The 21,823-nt window shown below is 42.7% G+C and overlaps 1 protein-coding gene across 4 annotated transcripts; it reads left to right on the forward strand.

Annotated features, from left to right (window-relative positions):
- Window positions 1-993: 993 nt before the first annotated feature.
- LOC112226835 (receptor-interacting serine/threonine-protein kinase 1) lies at window positions 994-20,191 on the forward strand. Of its 4 annotated transcripts, none has more exons than XM_024391431.2 (11): window positions 994-1,106; window positions 1,463-1,657; window positions 2,559-2,715; window positions 2,935-3,072; window positions 3,561-3,804; window positions 8,658-8,807; window positions 10,763-10,839; window positions 11,133-11,208; window positions 17,044-17,748; window positions 17,921-18,073; window positions 19,278-20,191. In XM_024391431.2, the coding sequence occupies exons 2-11, from the start codon at window positions 1,500-1,502 to the stop codon at window positions 19,571-19,573; spliced, it is 2,154 nt and encodes a 717-aa protein (XP_024247199.1). In that variant the 5' UTR covers window positions 994-1,106; window positions 1,463-1,499; the 3' UTR covers window positions 19,574-20,191. The 4 variants fall into 4 exon arrangements, with proteins under 4 accessions (XP_024247199.1, XP_024247200.1, XP_024247198.1 ...); XM_024391430.2 differs by having other exon boundaries at window positions 1,042-1,203; XM_024391432.2 differs by having other exon boundaries at window positions 1,041-1,657; window positions 17,924-18,073.
- Window positions 20,192-21,823: the final 1,632 nt, after the last annotated feature.

Below are 21,823 nucleotides of genomic sequence, written 5' to 3' on the forward strand. Positions count from 1 at the left end.
ACTTACAAGTGCCTATCCAACAATGCATTAAGAAACACAAGTGTTAAGACTCTTACTGTGGTACTCTATAGCCGAGCCTGTGTAGGGATGTGTTTTGGATTGGTCTGTGACCAGGGAAGAAGAGTCTAAGTGAGAGGTTCTGTACTGTATACTCTGCCCAAAATCTGTCCACAAAAATAAGCACACGAAGTGTGGAATTTTTGTACGGAGGGCAATGAGAGGGTGTCGAATTTGGTCAACAAAAAATGTAATTGCTAATTTGCTACATGAGTCTTATTTGATCGAATAGAAGTTTAGAAGTTGGTTAAGTTGTCATGAATGCACTGATATAAGTGGACGAACGTGGCATTTAGGCATCTTTGAAAAAAACTACTTTACATAGTATAATATGTATATATTATTGATACTTTGTTTTATTAGTTGTAGCAGTAGTTTTCATTCGTCGTAAGCCTAATATTAGTCGTAAAACTTTTTTAATGATGTTAATGTACTTTAAAAAAAAATTACTATTATTTCATTGTTATTTTTAGACAGTAGTTGGCATATTATTGTTACTATGTAACGTTTTAGCATGGACCTTGCCATTGAGGGCGTCCACCATTTTAAGGTAGTCAACTGGGTGGGAATTCCTATGAATGGGAGCAATCAGACAATGAAGAAAATTGACTACTTTAAAATGGAGAAAGCCTCAATGGCACTGCCTATTCTGTCACAGACTCTAAAATGGCACAGATACAACGATACATTCTCTAACTATCTCAATGGCCTGTTGTTCACATGTGTATCTGCCCTCACAATGGCGAGAATGGTTACACATCTCACCTCCCACCTGCCTTCCATTTCAGAGGACATGTATTTCCATTGTTAGAGCGGTCATTTTAATTTACAATACTTGTTATGTTTATGTGTTTTGTTTATGGATGTGTCTATTTTTGTATTTCGTTTTCCACCTTTTCCCCGCAATGTTTTTTTTTTTTCTCGTTCACTATCCTTACTAGTTGGTGGCGGTAATGCACCAACAACATTGAATGCCAACCGCCCTTAAACCCCGTCGAAGAAGAAAAAGCGAGTTTGACAAATCCCGGAACTATCCGTGGAGTGTGAAAGTAGGATATTTCTCTATAATTTACAGTTTTGTCCAACATTTTTTTTTAAATCATAGTGCATACATAGGCATAACCTATTTACATCGAATGTTAAACGGTATGCGGATCTTCATTTTGTGTACTTTAGAAATTGACAACATTGTCGTTAAATGTGTTGAAGTTAACGTTACTGTCGTGGATTTCTGACTAACGTAACGTTTCACTTCCAGATTCAGTTCTGTAATTCGATTCAACGCCGCTTAATCTCATTAGCCTACTGCTCAGTTCGTTCTGAAATCAACTATTGATACTTTTACATAATGAGATATTGCGCTTTATTATTAACAATGTATGCGCTGGTCTAATCTCAATGCTAGAGGGACATACCGAGGTCGGACCAGGTAGACAGCCACCATGGCTGCAGTGCAGGACTCTATCTACATGAAATCCTCTGACCTTATCAAAAAGGAGCCTCTGGACTACGGCGGCTTCGGTACCGTGTACCTGTGCTATCACAAAACCCTCGGTCAGGTGGTTCTGAAGAGCGTCTACACCGGGCCACCACGCAATGAGTGAGTAGAGGGCCATGGTGGGGATTCCCCAGTGTCCATGACCAGTGTTGTGACTGTCACGCTCCAAAAGTTTCATATTGTTTTCTAATTTAAAGAAGCAACTTTAACGTATATTTTTCTATGCTATCCATGAAGTAAAGTTTGTTTCAGAATATTTTATTTTTAGTTAGATAAAAATATATATATGTTTGAATGATATGCTACTTACTTGCATGGTTTAACATAACTTTTAGATCAGGGATTCCCCTTTCAGCATTTGGGAACATCCCGCGCCACGTCTATTTCTATGCGCCCAGCATTGTTCATGACACAAACTGTTCACACACCTCTTGTTGGTGGAGAGAATTGTGCAGGTTTCAAGCTTATTTCCTGCAATTCTACACATTTTGTTATGTGGTGCAAAGAAAATGTTGCAGTTTTAAAGCTAATTGTCTTGCAAATCTATACATTTTGCCATGTCTAATGTGTATTTGTGTTGGGATAGTTATAAATAGCTCTCTTAAGGTACATAATGACTAACATGACAAGAGGAACTGATGATGCCCTACCCAATTTCGAAATTGCACCCTGTGCATTCTACTATTACAACTTTCAAGAGTAAGTTTAAAGTCGGACTGAGTTCCTTTAAAAACGAACGGGCGTACCCCACAGTTTGGTAACCACTGTTTTAGATAATGTTTTATGAGTTCACACAGAAAAAGAACCAGTCCAATGGGTAGGCTACACTTCTCTATTCCTGTGACACAAATGATGATAAAAACAGAGAAAATGGGTGTCTGTAGTGTGTATAGTGCTCAAGTAGCCTACAGTTAGCTTAGTTATTACATAGTAATACATCTCCAAATTAACACATTTTTCAAACTGGTAATCTTGACAAAGCCTTCCTCCCTGTCTTCCCCAGGGGCAATAAGCAGTCCCTGCTAGAAGAGGGCAGCCTGATGACAAGACTGAACCATGAGCGGGTGGTCAGGCTGCTGGGGGTGATCCTGGAGGATGGGGACTACTCTCTGGTCATGGAGCTCCTCCCTAAAGGCAACCTGCTGGCCATGCTGGACCAGGTGAGAGGAGATCACAACAAAAACAATGACAACTACATTAACAACAATATCTAACTTAGTCTACAGTGTCACTATAGGTTAGTTCCTGAACTCACAGGTTAGCCTCCTTCCTCGCTGCAGAGTTGGGAGGTCTCTGCATCACACTTTGGTCTGTGTAATATCAACGAGCTGTTTTCTCTTTGGGATAACAACTTTTATATATTCCTGTCTTTTCTCCAGGTTTCTGTGCCGATATCTATCAAGGGCAGGATCATATTGGAGATTCTGGAGGGGATGGTGTACCTGATGAAGAACCGTGTCATACACAAGGATCTCAAACCAGAAAACATACTGGTGGACAACGATTTTCATATTAAGGTACAGCACACACTGTATAATATATGTCGTGACTAGACTTTAACATTAATTTGAAGACTGTTATCTAATGAACTATGTTTAATTGTTACCTGATTTAAATTAATCATACTAATATTCTGACATTTCACATTCTTAAAATAAAGTGGTGATCCTAACTGACCTAAGACAGGGAATTTCTACTAGGATTAAATGTCAGGAATTGTGAAACACTGAGTTCCATTGTGTTTGGCTAAGGTGTACGTAAACTTCCGACTTCAACTGTATGTAGAAAATCCATTAACAACGTTAAGAATGTCTACATTGTATTTCTGATAAATTTGATGTTCTTTTAATGGACAAAAAATACGCTTTTCTTTAAGAAACAAGGACATTTCTAGGTGACTCCAAACTTTTGAATGGTAGTGTATGTGTATGGATGTGTGTGTGAAATCCATATATGCGTAATGCATGTACATGTATGAATATGCATGTCTGTAAATGTGCTCCAGATTGCAGACCTGGGCCTGGCCACCTGTCAGACGTGGAGCAGACTGACTAAGGAGGAGTCTCGCAGGCAGAGCCGGCTAGGACGTATGGGGGCTGGAGGAGGGGGGGCCAGGGCAGCTGGTACTCTGTGCTACATGGCTCCTGAGCACCTTGACAGCATCCATACACTCTCCTCTGAGAAGTCTGACATCTATAGCTTCGCTATTGTCATCTGGGTCATCCTCACTGCCAGGGAGCCCTTTGAAAGTGAGTGTTGCTCATTCAGTCTACATAGGCCTGTTGGGGTTATAGTAATCGGATGTGATTTAAGCCATATACAGTGAGTTCCAAAAGTGTTGGGACAGTGACAATTTTGTTGTTGTTTCGGCTCTTCTCCAGCACTTTGGATTTGAAGTGATACAATGACTATGAGGTTAAAGTGCAGACTGTCAGCTTTAATTTGAGGGTATTTTCATCCATATTGTAACGCTTCTCGTTGGAGGAAGGAGAGGAGGACCAAAATGCAGTGGTAAGTGTTTGTCATTTTTTAATTGAACAAACTGAACACTACACAAAATAATAACGAAGAGAAAACGAAACAGTTCTGCCAGGTAAACAAACACTAAACAGAAATTAAACACCCACAACCAAAATGGGGAAAACAGGCTACCTAAGTATGATTCTCAATCAGAGACAACGAACGACACCTGCTTGATTAAAAAAAATACTAGGCCAAACACATAGAAATATAACCTAGAAAAAATAACATAGTTCCTTTGGGGTGGGTAGTCTAAGGTCAGAACGTGACAGTACCCCGGCCGCAAAACCTGAACCTATAGGGGAGGGTCTGGGTGGGCGTCTGTCCTCGGTGGCAGCTCTGGCACGGGACGTGGACCCCACTCCACCATAGTCTTTGACCGCTTAAGTGGCGCCTTTGGAGCAGCGACCCTCGCTGCCATCCTCAGACTGGGGACCCTTGCAGCAGGCCCGAATAGATGGGAGACTCCGGCCGCGCCGTAGTGAAGGGCGGCTCCGGCAGCGCCGGAGTGACGGGCGGCTCCTGACTGATGGGCAGCTCCGGCGGCCCCTGACTGACGGGCGGTTCTGGCAGCTCAGGACAGACGGGCGCCTCTGGCAGCTCAGGACAGACGGGCGGCTCTGGCCTGGAGAGAGAACCTGGAGGGAGGAGACGGAGAGACTGTGTGGGGCTGCCACAGGACCCACCAGGCTGGCGAGACCTACAGGAGGCCTGGTGTGTGGAGGAGGGAGCTCTGGTGCGCAGCCTTGGCACCACTCCTCCAGGCTGGATGACCACTTTAGCCCGGACCATCCAGAGTGCAGGCACAGGTTGAACCGAGCTGTGGGTGAGCACTGGAGATTTGGTGCATACTACTCGCAACTCTCCCTTAGGCTCAATGTCCACATTCGCCTGCATTAACTGTCCTGTAGTCCATCCCAGCCTTGTGCAGGTCTACAATTTTATCCCTGGTGTCCTTACACAGCTGTCTGGTCTTGGCCATTGTGGAGAGGTTGGAGTCTGTTTGATTGAGTGTGTGGACAGGTGTCTTTTGTACAGGTAATGAGTTCAAACAGGTGCAGTTAATACAGGTAATCAGTGGAGAACAGGAGGGATTCTTAAAGAAAAACGAACAGGTCTGTGAGAGCCGGAATTCTTACTGGTTGGTAGGTGATCAAATACTTGTCATGCAATAAAATGCAAATGATTTACTTAGAAATCATACAATGTGATTTTCTGGATTTTTGTTTCAGATTCCGTCTCTCACAGTTGAAGTGTACCTATGATAAAAAATTACAGACCTCTACATGCTTTGTAAGTAGGAAAACCTGCAAAATCGGCAGTGTATCAAATACTGGTTCTCCCCACTGTATATCCTGAGGCTGCATATCGACTGCAGTACTCACGCTGCTAAAACACTCAACCACTGTTACTCCAACTTCCGGGATGCATACAAGGCCCTCCCTCTCCCTCCTTTCGGCAAATCTGACCACGACTCCATTTTGCTCCTCCCTTCCTCTAGGCAGAAACTCAAACAAGAAGTACCCGTGCTAAGGACTATGCAACGCTGATCTGATCAATCGGAATCTGCACTTTAAGATTGTTTTGATCGCGCGGACTGGGATATGTTCCGGGTAGCTTCCGATAATAATTTTGACTAATACACTGAGACGGTGACTGAGTTTATCAGGAAGTGTCAGGAGATGTTGTACCCACTGTGACTATTAAAACCTTCCCTAACCAGAAAACATGTATAGATGGCTGCATTCGCAGATAACTGAAAGCGCGAACCACCGTATTTAACCATGGCAAGGTGACTGGGAATATGACAGAATACAAATGGAGTGGAGTGGAACATTCCCTCCACAATGTAATCAAACAGGAAAAACTTCAGTATTAGAGACAAGGTGGAGTTGCAATTCAACGGCTTAGACACGAAACATGTTGGCAGGGTCTAGACAATCACAGACTACAAAAGGAAAACCAGCCACGTCGCGGTCACACTGACATCTTGCTTCCGGATAAGCTAAACACCTTCTTTGACCGCTTTGAGGATAACACAGTGCCACCGACGCGGCCAGCTACCAAGTACTGTGGGCTCTCCTTCTTCGTGGCCGACGTGAGTAAGACATTTAAACGTGTTAACCCTCGCAAGGCTGCCAGCCCAGACTCCATCCCTAGCTGCGTCCTCAGAGAATGCGCAGACCAGCTAGCTGGTGTGTTTACGGACATATTCAATCTCTCCCTATCCCAGTCTGCTGTCCCCACATGCTTCAAGATGGCCACCATTGTTCCGGTACCCAAGAATATAAAGGTAACTGAACTAAATGACTATCGCCCCATTGCACTCACTTTTGTCATCATGAAGTGCTTTGACAGACTATTCCAGGATCGTATCACCCCCACCTTACCTGACACCCTAGACCCGCTTCAATTTTCTTAACGCCCCAATAGGGCCATAGACGATGCTATCGCCATCACACTGCCCTATCCCATCTGGACAAGAGGAATACCTATGTAAGAATGCTGTTCATTGACTATAGCTCAGCATTCAACACCATAGTACCCTCCAAGCTTGTCATTAAGCTTGAGGCCCTGGGTCTGAACCTCACCCTGTACAATTGGGTCCTGGACTTCCTGACGGGCCACCTCCAGATGGTAAAGGTAGGAAACAGCACCTCCACTTTGCTGATCCTCAACACTGGGGCCCCACAAGGGTGCGTGCTCAGCCCCCTCTTGTATTCATTGTTCACCCATTACTGTGTATCACTGCCTGGTACGGCAACTGCACTGCCCGCAACCGCAGGGCTCTCCAGAGGGTGGTGCGGTCTGCGCAACGCATCACCGGAGGGAAAACTACCTGCCCTCCAGGACACCTACAGCACCCGATGTCAAGAAGATCATCAAGGACAACAACCATTCAAGCCACTGCCTGTACACGCCGCTATCATCCAGAAAGCAAGGTCAGTACAGGTGCATCAGAACGGGGACCAAGAAACTGAAAAACAGCTTCTATCTCAAGGCCATCGTTCTGTTAAATAGCCATCACTAGCACAGAGAGGCTGCTGCCTATACACACAGACTTGAAATCATTGCCCACTAATAAATGGAACACTAGTCACTTTAATAATGTCACTTTAATATTGTTTACATATCTTGCATTACTCATCTCATATGTATATTCTGCATTTTATACTATTCAACTGTATGTTAGTCTATGCTCCTCTGACATTGCTCGTCCATATATTGATATATTCTAAATGCCATTCCTTTCCTCAGATTTGTGTAGGTTTGGTTTATGTTGTGAAATTGAGGCATTCTTTTGTGACTGCTGAATACTAACTATCAATCACTTAGATCATGTGTTTTCAAGTAGAGATACCTTGAGAAGCAACAGCTGCTCTCTATATCACCTCACGATCATGCATTCTTCTCTCTTCTGTAGCAGGCGTAAAAGAAACACAGACCGGACAAGTAGATGCGCAATGGATTATGGTCATTGTAGTTAATTACCACATTGTATGCATCAAACAAGAATATTGGTCTGTTGAAAACTACATCTCCCTACTACATCTCACAGTTCAGACTTAATCTGATGTATCTCTAGAGAAACTGCATTGAACTCACAGGAAAAAACTGAATGAAATGGAATTCAAATAATTGAACCGACTTCAGTCAGTTAGTTTAAAAATGGAAAAATAACTGAAATGTTGGCTAATCGCTCATGGGCGAACCGTTTTAGGGGACCAAAAGTATTGAGACAAATTCACTTATGTGTATTAAAGTGGTAGAGGGTTAAGTATTTGGTCCCATATTCATAGCACACAATGACTACACAAAGTTTGTGACTACAACTTTGCTGGATGCATTTTCTGTTTGTTTTGGTTGTGTTTCAGATTATTTTGTTCCAAATAGGAATGAATGGTAAATAATGCATTATCCTGAATGGACCGTGAATAATGATGAGTGAGAAAGTTAGAGACACACAAATATCATACCCCCAAGACATGCTAACCTCTACCATTACAATAACGGGAGGTTAGAATGTGTTTGGGAAGGTTGATATTTGTGCATCGGTAACTTTCTCACTCTAGAAACATTATATTTTTATTTACAATAAGTAATTACACAATACATTATTTACCATAAATTTCTATTGGGCACAAAATAATATGAAACACAACCAAAACAAACAGCACATGCATCCAACAAATTTGTAGAGTCACAAGCTTGATGTTTTCATTGCGTGCTATGAATATGGGACCAAATACTTAACTTTTTACTACTTTAATATACAACTTAATTTGTCCCAATTTTGGACCCCTAAAATGGGGGGAATATGTTCAAAAAGTGCAGTAATTTCACCTGATAGGGATGAAAATACCATCAAATTAAAGCTGACAGTTTGCACTTTAACCCCATAGTCATTTTATCATTTCAAATCCAAAGTGCTGGAGTACAGATCCAAAACAACAAAAACTGTGTCGCTGGCTCAATACTTTTGGAGACCACTGTATTTTATAGTAAACATTTTATGAATGTTTTCAGTTTTCAAATGCCTGTACAGATGCACTGAATTCATTTTGGACTACTGTATTTTCAGATGCTCGGAGTGAGGACCATATCTGCCAGTGTGTCCGTAAAGGCGATCGTCCGAATGAATACCTCATCCCTGGTGATACTCCTGTAGAGATCATAGAGCTAATGAAGAGTTGCTGGCATCAGGATCCACAATGGCGGCCAACATTCAGAGGTGTGTGTGCATATGTGTGGTGAGATTGAGGTACAGGTATTTCAAATCATGTATTACAGTATACGCACAATGGCAATCAATCAAATTGTATTTGTATAGCACTTTTTACAAAGTAATATCACTGCACAATTCACGAAACCCAGACCTAAATAGCAAGTTCAGGGCAACAGGAGCTTGATATAACTATTTAGGGGGGTGAAGAAGAAACCTTGAGAGGAACCAGACCCTTCAGGGGTCCCCATACACCTGTGACTAACTGGATTTACACTACCGTTCAAAAGTTTGGGGTCACTTAGAAATGGTCTTGTTTTTGAAAGAAAAGCAATTTTGTCCATTAAAGTAACAAAGTAACAATTGATCAGAAATACAGTGTAGACATTTGTAAATGACTATTGTAGCTGGAAACGGCAGATTTTTTAAATGGAATATCTACATAGGCGTACAGAGGCCCATTATCAGCAACCATCAATCCTGTGTTCCAATGGCACGTTGTGTTAGCTAATCCAAGTTTATACTTATTAAAGGCTAATTGATCATTAGAAAACCCTTTTGCAATTATGGTAGTGTAACAGTATAGACTTTACGTCCGTCCCCTCGCCCTGACCTGGGCGCGAACCAGGGACGCTCTGCACACGTCAACAGTCACCCTCAAAACATCGTTACCAATCGCTCCACAAAAGCTGCGGCCCTTGCAGAGCAAGGGAAACCACTACTTCAAGGTCTCAGAGCAAGTGACGTCACCGATTGAAACGCCACTAGCGCGCACCACCGCTAACTAGCTAGCAATTTCACACCGGCTACATTAGCACAGCTGAAAACTGTTGTTCTAATTAAAGAAGCAATAAAACTGGCCTTCTTTACACAAGTTGAGTATCTGGAGCATCAGCATTTGTGGGTTCGATTACAGGCTCAAAATGGCCAGTAACAAATAACTTTCTTCTGAACCTCGTCAGCCTATTCTTGTTCTGAGAAATGAAGGCTATTCCATGCAAGAAATTTCCAAAGAAACTGAAGATCTCGTACAACACTGTGTACTACTCCCTTCACAGAACAGCGCAAACTTTCTCTAACCAGAATAGAAAGAGGAGTGGGAGGCCCCGGTGCACAACTGAACAAGAGGACAAATACTTTAGTGTCTAGTTTGAGAAATAGAATCCTCACACGTCCTCAACTGGCAGCTTCATTAAATAGTACCCGCAAAACACCCGTCTCAACATCAGCAGTGAAGAGGCGACTCCTGGATGTTCCTCTGTCCAGTATCTGTGTTCTTTTGCGCATCTTAATCGTTTATTTTTATTGGCCAGTCTGAGATATGGCTTTTTCTTTGCAACTCTGCCTAGAAGGCCAACAACCCGGAGTCGCCTCTTCACTGCTGATTCCAGCTACAATATTAATTTACAACATTACCAATGTTTACACTGTATTTATGATCAATTTGATGTTATTTTAATGGACAAACAATTAGCTCTTCTTTCAAAAACAAGGACATTTCTAAGTGACCCCAAACCTTTGAACGTGTGTGTGTGTGTGTGTGTGTGTGTGTGTGTGTGTGTGTGTGTGTGTGTGTGTGTGTGCGTACACACCCGTGTACAGACGTGGTATTAAAAGGTGTATTACAGAGCATTTGCAACTTGTACATTCTAAACAAGTGCAATATTTAACCAATGTGCTGTGTCATCATCACAAGTCAACATTGGACCTAATGGATAAATGAGTACTTCAACGAGCATCAATTTTTTAAAATTGAAATTTTTTACCTTTATTTAACTAGGCAAGTCAGTTAAGAACAAATTCTTATTTTCAATGACGGCCTAGGAACAGTGGGTTAACTGCCTGTTCAGGGACGAGTCAATTCAAGTGATCCCTTGGTATTCACGAGTCTAATACACACTCTTATGTGGCTATGTTAGTAATATGACTGCTCTAATTGCTTTCTCTCTCTTTTTCTCGACAAGAGGGCTACAACTTCTTCCTGCCCGTCTACAGGGAGAAGTTGGAGCCAGATGTAGAAAGGGACTCACTTGGTCTCAGAGTAAGTTGATTGCGTGAACAAGGTGATAGCATTGTCATGAGTACATAATTTAATTAACCAAGTGTTTCACAAAACATTGTCGAAACAAATACAGTAACTTAGTGAAAGATATTGATGGGTTCATTGTTTGTGGCGATTCACAAGTTGTTGTTAACTCTTGAAAACACTATCACCTCTGTGAGTGTGTGATTACCTCATTATATTACCACAATCTTACCTCATCTATCATAAAAGGTCCATAACACATTTTAAACTATGTTATGCATCTTGTGATCTGTTTCATTGGCATGTAGGACTTGTACGAGGGGCCTGAGGAGCTGGTAGAGAAGATGAAATCTTTATCGATGCCTCCTGAGAGCCTTACAGCAGGTGAGTGGTCTGAGCACCACGGGAGGCGGGCTTCAAGGCCCTGACCCTTTATAGCTTTCCGCCTTACAACTCCAGACTGCTCGCTTCCTCTTTATACTTGTTAGACTTCAGTGCAGCTTTTGACATTATCAATCATAGTCTGCTGCTGGAAAAACGTAAGTGTTATAGCTTTACACCCCCTGCTATAATGTGGATAAATAGTTACTTGTCTAACAGAACACAGAGGGTGATCTTTAATGGAAGCCTCTCAAACATAATCCAGGTAGAATCAGGAATTCCCCAGGGAAGCTTTTTAGGCCCCTTGCTTTTTTCAATCTTTACTAATGACATGCCACTGGTTTTGAGTAAGGCCAGTGTGTATATGTATGCAGATGACTCTACACTATACATGTCAGATACTACAGTGATTGAAATAACTGCAACACTTAACAAAGAGTTCAGACAGCCATGCATACATACCCCACAAGCCACCAGATGTCTCTTCACAGTCCCCAAGTCCAGAACAGACTATGGGAGGCACACAGTACTTCATAGAGCCATGAATACATGGAACTCTATTCCACATCAGGTAACTGATGCAAGCAGTAGAATCTGATTTAAAAAGCAGGTAAAAATACACCTTATGGAACAAAGGGGACTGTGAAGAGACGCACAAAGGTACAGACACATGCATACGCACGCACACATAGTGATATTGTTGTATGGTGGTATTGAATATTTTGTGATGTGAATATGTGGTGGTGTAGGGATGTTATATGATGTATTGTTTTCTCTTTAGCTCATTTAGTACAAACATAGTTCACTGTTTTATCTTTTGTTTTATATGTAATGTGGCTGCTTTGGTGTGGTTCGTCCTCAGGAAGAGTAGTTGATGCCCTGGCCGTATACCTCTAGACCACTCACAGCCTTATGTCTTACAACTCTACACCGCACACTGTCTACAGTCTCAGCATGGTGTAGACTTGTGTCAAGGTTAATATACTCAGCCTAAGCCCACTGATCCAAGAGTTTGGTCAAAGTCCACTGAACTATTTGGCATGACAACATTTTTTTTTTTTTACTTAAAAAAAAAAATCTTACGAGACAGGATACACTAAGACTAGGGCTGTGGCGGTCGTGACATTCTGTCAGCTGGTGATTGTCAAGCAAATAACTGCCGGTCTTATGTTAATTGACTGTTAATTAACATAAAACGCATAGCCTACAAGCCACTGATGCAGACCTTTTGGAACATCTACATTTTAAAAAGTCAAATCCATGAAATATAGCCTACACCGTCACAATAAATCCATTATTTATTTTAGACAGGTCTAAAGAAACATGATATGAAGAAAATGTAGTCTCTTTCAGAAGAACAGAATAGCATACTCTGAGTTGTCCTTATGTTAGGCCCTGATCTGACTATGCCATATGGCTGTGGGCTACACTAGTTAATTTAGCAGACAATATTTGCTTAGAAGTCTGTGGCATTATTGAACAAAGCTGAATAAAATAGAAAGGATATTTTCTCCAAACGATTTGAGGGAGTGAACACATGACTATTCTGTGGTGAGCGGTTAACAAAGAAACAGGGCCTCCTATATGCTTCATTTAGAGTTATTTATGTAACTTTAGTTGTGATACAAATGTTGGGTTATATATTTTCATACATTCTAAGGCTGCATGATGTGACTAATGATGATTTGACAAAAGTTGCACGAAAGGCATGAGCTCTGCTTTGATTTTTGTGCAGTTTGTACATACTTCATCAGTCTCTCATTCACAATTTGACATGTATTTGATAATACCTTGAATTTCCCGGCTGCATCCCCTTTGTGTGGCTGTAATAGCCCCTAAAAACATCCGTGCCTTTTGCGGCCAGTGGCCATTGTGCCCTTGGGCTGAATATAATAATTATAATTCCCTTCTCCCAGCTGCGTGCCGAAGCACCTCTCACTCACTTGGCTCTCCGTCACGTGATCGGGTCTTTCTCACAGGCTACAAGCAAAGACAGACACATCGGGGACCCAACGGCCTGGATCCTTATCCAATTCCTAGGCACATATTGAAGATTTAGGAAGAACTGTCCCTATTTACAGTACATTTCATCAGCCACCAAGATGAGAAGTCTTAACGAACAGCAAAAGCATTCATTTCTGTCTATTTACTATCCCCCATAGTACAAAAGTCAACCTATTCTATTCTGTGTGAGTAATAAATATTCCAAACATAGTCTGGGACAGTTGTGGGATGCGATAGATCCCAAATTAATACAACCAATAGCATCAAAAAAACTATGTTTAGCTTAAATTATTAATAAACTATTATGCTATTTCATCTTATTATAAGTGTAGCATTGCGCACACAGCAGTAGGCTATAAGCGCAAATGTTCCATTAGCACAAATGCGATTATGCTTTAATTATAAAAGGTGAATTTTTATGGTGAAATTATCTTCCTCAAACTTGAAACTCGCACGGTGCGCATGTATGCCAGTTAGGCTTTACACCAGTTGTAAAGTGGATTAATGTGCTTAATTTTAAGAAGTTATTTGGCCAGTTTAGTTTTGATGCAAGTATCATCAAAACATATAGGCATATGGGCTAGGCTACATGAGGTGTGCGACTATGATTTCTTGCCTTAAGCTGGGCATCATTCACAAGTGTGATGAATGATGTCACACTTATATTGTCACACTATTCTTGATTTTAATCTTGTCTTTACATATTCTAAATAATATAAGGGAAATTTGTTTTGATTTAGAATGGAATATGTTTTGATTTAGAATGGACCATTATCATGCACCTGTCTCAAAACATGCAGCAGAAAAAATGCATGTAATCTATGCACTTAAATAGCGATTGGAAGATGCTTTTCCCATGGTTCATTTTCATGCCAGCCAGGTAGGCTATACTCCAGTTGTGAAGAGAAGCAATGTGCTTAATATTAGCAATGTTGAGAGAAATAAATAGTAGGTCTAGCCTATAGAAAGCTGATGGGATCCTCCTCTTTTTAATAGAGGCCATCACTCCTTTTTCTCAAGCATATTGCAGAGCCTGTAGAAATGTTGCTCAACATGAGCTCATGGGCTCTCATGAAGTGTTTGGATTACATTTGCATTGATGTCAGATTGTTTAGAGCAGTGGTCCCGTACCCCTTAAAACATTCAACCTCCAGCTGCGTATCCCCTCTAGCACCAGGGTCAGCGCACTCTCAAATGTTTTTTGCCATCATTGTAAGCCTGCCACACACACACTATACAATACATTTATTAAACATAAGAATGAGTGAGTTTTTGTCACAACCCGGCTCGTGGGAAGTGACAAAGTGCTCTTATAGGACCAGGGCACAAATAATAATAATCAATCATTTTGCTTTTGATTTAGCTATCTTACATATAAAACTTCATTTGGTCATCGAAAATTGTGAATAACTCACCGCAGGTTAATGAGAAGGGTGTGCTTGCACATAACTCTGTTATGGTGGGTTGTATTGGAGAGAGTCTCAGTCTTAAATCATTTTCCACACACAGTCTGTGCCTGTATTTAGTTTTGATGCTAGTGAGGGGCGAGAATCCACTCTCACATAGGTACGTGGTTGCAAAGGGCATCGGTGTCTTAACAGTGCGATTTGCCAAGGCAGGATACTCTTAGCGCAGGCCAATCCAGATATTTGGCAGTGGCTTCTGATAAAATGTAATTTTCACAGAACCGCTTGTTATAATCTCGATGAGGCTCTCTTGTTCAAATATCGGTAAGTGGACTGTAGGCAGGGCATGAAAGGGATAATGAATCCAGTTGTTTGTGTCATCCGTTTTGGGAAAGTACCTGTGTTATTCCGCACCCAACTCACTCAGGTGCTTCGCTATATCACATTTGACATTGTGCGTAAACTTGAGTTCATTTGCACACAAAAAAATCATACAATGATGGAAAGACCTGTGTGTTGTCCTTGTTAATGCAGACAGAGAAGCGCTCCAACTTCTTAATCATAGCCTCAATTTTGTCCAGCACTTTGAATATAGTTGCAGAGAGTCCCTGTAATCCTAGATTCAGATCATTCAGGTGAGAAAAAACATCACCCAGAAAGGCCAGTCGTGTGAGAAACTCATCATCATGCAAGTGGTCAGACAAGTTAAAATTATGGTCAGTAAAGAGAACTTTAAGCTTGTCTCTCAATTTAAAAAAATGTGTCAATACTTTGCCCCTTGATAACCAATGCACTTCTGTATGTTGTAAAAGCGTTATATGGTCGCTGCCCATATTGTTGCATAGTGCAGAAAATACACAAGAGTTCAGGGACCTTGCTTTAAGAAAGTTAACCATTTTCACTGTAGTGTCCAAAACGTATTTCAAGCTGTCAGGCATTCCCTTGGCAGCAAGAGCCTCTCGGTGGATGCTGCAGTGTACCCAAGTGGCGTCGGGGGGGAAACTGCTTGCACGCGCGATACCACTCCACTATGTCTCCCTGTCATGGCTTTTGCGGAATCAGTACAGATACCAACACATCTTGACCACCAAAGTCCATTTGATGTCACAAAGCTGTCCAGTACTTTAAAAATATCCTCTCCTGTTGTCCTGTGTTTCCAGTGCTTTGCAGAAGAGGATTTCCTCTTTAATTGACCCCCCATAAACGTAACAGACATATACCAGGAGCTGTGGCGAGCCTGGCACAGCTCCTGGTATGTCTGTTGACTCACCCAGCTGTAACGCATAGAATTCACTGGCTTGTATGCGAAGCAGTAATTGTTTCAAAACATCTCCTTCCATGTCACTGATGCTTAGTGAAACAGTTTTGTTTGTTGAAGGCATTGTCTATATAGTTTTTTTGGCCTTTCCCCCAAGTATTGGCCCAGACATATCCGCAGCAGAAGGAATAATTAAGTCCTCCACAATAGTATGGGGCTTGCCTGTCCTAGCCACTCTGTAGCTCACCATATAATACTTTTCTAGCCCCTTCTTATTAATGGTATCTGTTGCTTTTAAACATGTCTTAACTACCCAAAAGTCATCTTAATTCTCGCTCAAAAAATCTCCCGTGGCTTATTCTTCAAATTGGCATGTAATGTTTCTAAACGCCCCTGTCTTTTTTTCGGTGCTTTCCTGGGTAAGGGGGCAGTAGCTCTTCGGCTGCATCAGATTCACAACTGTCAGTGACCATGCTAGCTGGGCTAACAACAAATGTAGAATTGCTGATGCTAGCATTGGATTTGCTCATGGAAGCAGAACAACTTGTGTCATCGTCAGGTGCAGGTGTAGTACTGCTGGTAGTAGCAGTACTACCAGTAGAGCTGGTATGTGTCTCTATGGACGCGGGCCTTACTTTTTTTAACCATTTATCCATTTTCGAGCAAACGGAATGAGCAGCAGCTACGTTTAGCTACATACGGACCGTTAGTGGAATTCCCGCGAGAGAGTAATGGTTAATGTGATTGATGTTAATTATTTGACTAGGCTTCCAGTATTTGACATTGTGTTGTTATTTCGCTGAACACTAGATGGTTTAATTTTATTTTTTGGCAGTGAAACAAGGCTACTCAGGCGAGAAAAAAACCTCACCCAAATGTATTGCCCCATTGGAAAATTTAAATGAACTGTTTGAAAATGTGAAGAAAAAAATATGGATGGAATTCGACTGCACTCATGACTCTTGACCGCCACTGTGGCGGTAATGCGGTCACCGTAACAGCCCTAACTAAGACCCGAACTTGAGATCTTTGCCCGTATTTAGCTTTTTCGTTCAAATCTCTCATTCTCACCAATAAACGATTTAAACGACGTTAAGAGGTAATGCACATGGATCTCAATTTAGAATTCATATTTTTTTTAAATGAACCCTCTACCTCTTCTCACTATAGACCGGCCAGCTCCCTTGCTGAGCTCAGACAGTGCTGGGGCTGTCCGTATAGAAGCTGGTCCAGTGGAGGCCAGCATTGAGGACCTGAACCTCTTCCTTCCCTGTGAGCCCTCCCTAATCCAGCCAGATGCCCGGGCCCTTGGCACCATCAGCACCCCCTCGGGTATGGAGCTCAAACTGGTCACCAGTTCGAGGTCAAACCTGGAGGTCAAATTAGCCCAGGAGTACGAGTACCACAAATTCGGCAGCTACTGCCGGATGGACCAGCCGGACTTCAGCCCCTACCCTCACCCTGCCACCCCACAGCGCCTCTCCTCACAGGACCTTACTTCCACCAGAGGCCTCCCAGACCTCAGGCCCCCTCAGCCCCCAGTGTCCTCTGTCCAGTCTTGGACCAAAACCCAGGCCGTCCAGCCCAGCAGCGTGGAGGTGGACCCCCTCCTCCATCTCTCTGACCTGTACGAGGCTACGGCCCCCTCCGGTACCACCACACCAAGACACCAGCTGTCAAGCCACATCCCTGAGTCCACCAGCAGCCCATCTCTGAGCCAGGGCAAGTACTCCCCCCAGCAGCAATATCCCTACGCCCAGTATGACCGCCTCCAGTCCTGGCCAGCCTACCCAGTGCCAGAGTCAGCTGCCCCAGACCTCACTGCAGGGCTGCGCCTGAACTCAGGTGCCAAGGTTGGACTTTCACAAGACCCAGGTAAGGATGATGCACAAAGATTACAGTGCTTGATACCAGTATGACCATTACTACAGCTAGTCTACAGCTGATGTAGATTCCACAGTCAACATGACAGCTATCTAGCAATTCAATCAGGAAGGCATTTATGAGAAACGTTGCATTTGTGTGTACATGTGCGTGTGTGTTGCAGCAGGCCTATTTATCCAGAACGCCAGTGGGATCCAGATAGGCAGCAACAACACACTCAGCATCAGGGGTCATGAGTCATACAGCAGCTCAGCCAGCTCTCTCTCCAACGGGCCCAACTCACTCTCTCTGCTCAAAGAAAACCTGCAGATGTATGGTAAGAGTAGACTACATCCTGCAAAGAGGAGCCTACTTCCTGAAAATAGACATCAGCTTCCTATTTCTCTATGTCATGTTTTCTACTAGTCACAGATTTTGCATTTGGCCACAATAGAGGGGTTCTATGCTATCTGGTTCAGGAAGGGAACCACAAAATGTACCATAAAACCATTCATCTATGCATTGTTTGTTTACAAATTTACACTGAACAACATTATTAACGCAACATGTAAAGTCTGAGTCCCATGTTTCTTGAGCTGAATAAAAGATCCCAGAAATGTTCCATACCCACAAAAAGCTTATTTCTATCAAATGTTGTGCACAAATTTGTTTATATCCCTGTTAGTGAGCATTTCTCCTTTGCCAAAATAATCCATCCACCTGACAGGTGTGGCATATCAAGAAGCTGATTAAACAGCATGATCATTACACAGGTGCATCTTGTGCTGGCCACTCTAAAATGTGCAGTTTTGTCACACAACACAATGCCACAGATGTCTCAAGTTTTGAGGAAGTGTGCAATTGGCATGTTGACTGCAGGAATGTCCAGCAGAACTATTCCCAGAGAATGTAATGTTTATTTCTCAACCATAAGCCGCCTCCAACGTTGTTTTAGAGAATTTGGCCGTATGTCCAACCGGCCTCACAACCGCAGACCATGTGCATGGTGTCGTGTGGTCGAGTGGTTCGCTAATGTCAACATTGTGAATAGAGTGCCCCATGGTGGCGGTGGGGTTATAGTATGGGCACGCTTAAGCTACGGACAACGAACACAATTGCATTTTATCAATGGCAATTTGAATGCGCAAAAAATACAGTGATGAGATCCTGTTGCCCATTAGAGGCCCATTTTTTATAAGGTATCTGTGACTAACAGATGCATATCTGTATTCCCAGTTGTGAAATCCATAGATTAGTGCCGAATGAATTTATTTAAATTGATTGATTTCCTCATATGAACTGTAACTCAGTAAAATCTTTGAAATTGTTTACATTTTTGTTCAGTATATATTTGGGGTTATAATTTGGTTGGATAGTTAAACTAAGACCATGGGGAATTTATAAATAATATTATTCAACAGTCAATGGGTATGTATCATTAATTGACAGTAAATTATCAAAAACCCTTGTGAATATCACAGAAAAGGGCTTTAACTTTCATGTTATACAATATTTTATGTTGGGTCCTTTCCTGTGTTCAGAGGACCAGGCTGTGACGGAGGAGCACCTGGATCTCCTGAGAGATAACATCGGGAAGGACTGGAAGCGCTGCGCCCGTCGTCTGGGCCTGAGCGAGGTGGAGGTGGAGACCATCGACCATGACTACCAACGTGACGGGCTGCCTGAAAAGGTGCACCAGATGCTGGAGCGCTGGAGGATGAAGGAGGGCTGTGTGGGCTGCACCGTGGGCCGGCTCTGCAGAGCCCTGGAGAACTGTGTTAAAGTCGACCTGTTGAAGAGGCTTCTGCACTCCAGCGGGACCAACAGTTCTCTGTAGGTACAGTAGCCTGTATCAACTGTATTCAATTCCCCCTACCCCTATACCAGAGGGGTTACTATTGACTCCAGCCCCCCACCCTCACCCTTACATTCCTACCAACCAGTCTAACGTGTAATGATTGTGAGTTGAGTTGTTAGTATTGACTTTGAACTACTTACTTACTGTAAGGTAGTCTGGCTGTAATTTTCTTGCCATATGATATGGATATGAGTGTAGCAGCCCAAATACACCATTCCAATCTTTGGGAAATCTGCAGTTGCTTCATCCATTTTTGGACTTAAGTTAACAATATATACCCATTTGATTATTGAAGGAAGAACTTATAAATGCCTCATGAGTTTAGTTCAACTGTTGGGCCACATCAGAGCCCTATACTACAAATCAGGTTTGAGGAGTTGGCGAGGCAACCTTGGTCAAATCCTCGGGATAATCGGCAACAAATTTTTATCCTGTGCCAAAAGTTGAGGAATAATTCAATCAGATACCCTCCATGCAAAGCTTGTCATCATCCCCTCCATTTGAGGAAGCCGACTGATTTAAATGTTTGTATTAATCAAATGTTTTTGTGTGTAAAAAAAAAAAAAAAAAATCTTCATGTTAGACATACAGTTGTAATGGGGCGGCAGGGTAGCCTAGTGGTTAGAGCGTTGGACTAGTAACCGGAAGGTTGCAAGTTCAAACCCCTGAGTTAACAAGGTACAAATCTGTTGTTCTGCCCCTGAACAGGCAGTTAACCCACTATTCCTAGGCTGTCATTGAAAATAAGAATTTGTTCTTAACTGACTTGCCTAGATAAAAAGGTTAAATAAATAAATAAAATAAAAAATGATAGCATTCCCTTTGCAAACTTGTGATTGTATTTTCACATTTGCAACAGCCGCAACCACCAGTGCATTCGGAAAGTATTCACAACCCTTGACTTTGTCAACATTTTGTTACGTAGCCTAGTGGTTAGAGCATTGGACTAGTAACCGGAAGGTTGCAAGTTCAAACCCCCGAGCTGACAAATCTGTCGTTCTGCCCCTGAACAGGCAGTTAACCCACTGTTCTAAAATAGAAATATATCCTCACCAATCTACACATCACATTTACATTAGTATTCAGACCCTTTACTGAGTATTTTGTTGAATCACCTTCACCAGCGAATACAGCCTTGAGTCTTGTCGGGTATGACACTACAAGCTTGGCACACCTCTATTTGGGGAATTTCTCCCATTCTTCTCTGCAGATCCTCTCAAGCTCTGTCAGGTTGGATGGGTAGCGTCCCTGCATAGCTATTTTCAGGTCTCTCCAGAGATGTTTGATCGGGTTCAAGTCCGGGCTCTGGCTCGGCCACTCAAGGACATTCAGAGACTTGTCCCGAAGCCACTCCTGCATTGTCTTGGCTTTGTGCTTAGGGTCGTTGTCCTGTTGGAAGGTGAACCTTCGCCCCAGTCTGAGGTCCTGAGCGCTCTGGAGCAGGTTTTCATCAAGGATCTCTTTGCTCCGTTCATCTTTCACACGACGCTTACTAGTCTCCCAGTCCCTGCCACTGAAAAACATCCCCACAGCATGATGCTGCCACCACCATACTTCACAGTAAGGTTGGTGCCAAGTTTCCTCCAGACGTGACACTTGGCATTCAGGCCAAATAGTTCAATATTGGTTGCATCAGAATCTTGTTTCTCATGGTCTAAGACCTTTAGGTGCCTTTTGGGGTGTCGTGTGCCTTTTACTGAGGAGTGGCTTCCGTCTGGCCACCTTACCATAAATGCCTGATTGGTGGAATGCTGGATGGTTGTCCTTCTGGTTCTCCCATCTCCACAATCGGGTTCTTGTTCACCTCCTTGACCAAGATCCTTCTTCCACGATTTCTCAGTTTGGCCGGGCGGCCAGCTGTAGGAAGAGTCTTGGTGGTTCCAAACTTCTTCCATTTAAGAATGATGGAGGTCACTGTGTTCTTGGGGACCTTCAATGCTGCAGACATATTTTGGTAGCCTTCCCCAGATCTGTGCCTCGACACAATCTTGTCTCGGAGCTGTACGGACAATTCCTTTGACCTCATGGCTTGGTTTTTGCTCTGACCTGAACCGTCAACGGTGGGGCCTTATACAGACAGGTATGTGGCTTTCCAATTGATTTTACCACAGGTGGACTCCAATCAAGTGGCAGAAACATCTTAAGGTTTATAATTGGAAACAGGATGCACCTGAGCTCAATTTTGAGTATCATAGCAAAGGGTCTGAATACTTAAGGTATTAAGGTATC

The sequence above is a fragment of the Oncorhynchus tshawytscha genome, linkage group LG28 (genome assembly GCF_018296145.1).
Source record: "Oncorhynchus tshawytscha isolate Ot180627B linkage group LG28, Otsh_v2.0, whole genome shotgun sequence".
Lineage (NCBI taxonomy): Eukaryota > Metazoa > Chordata > Actinopteri > Salmoniformes > Salmonidae > Oncorhynchus > Oncorhynchus tshawytscha.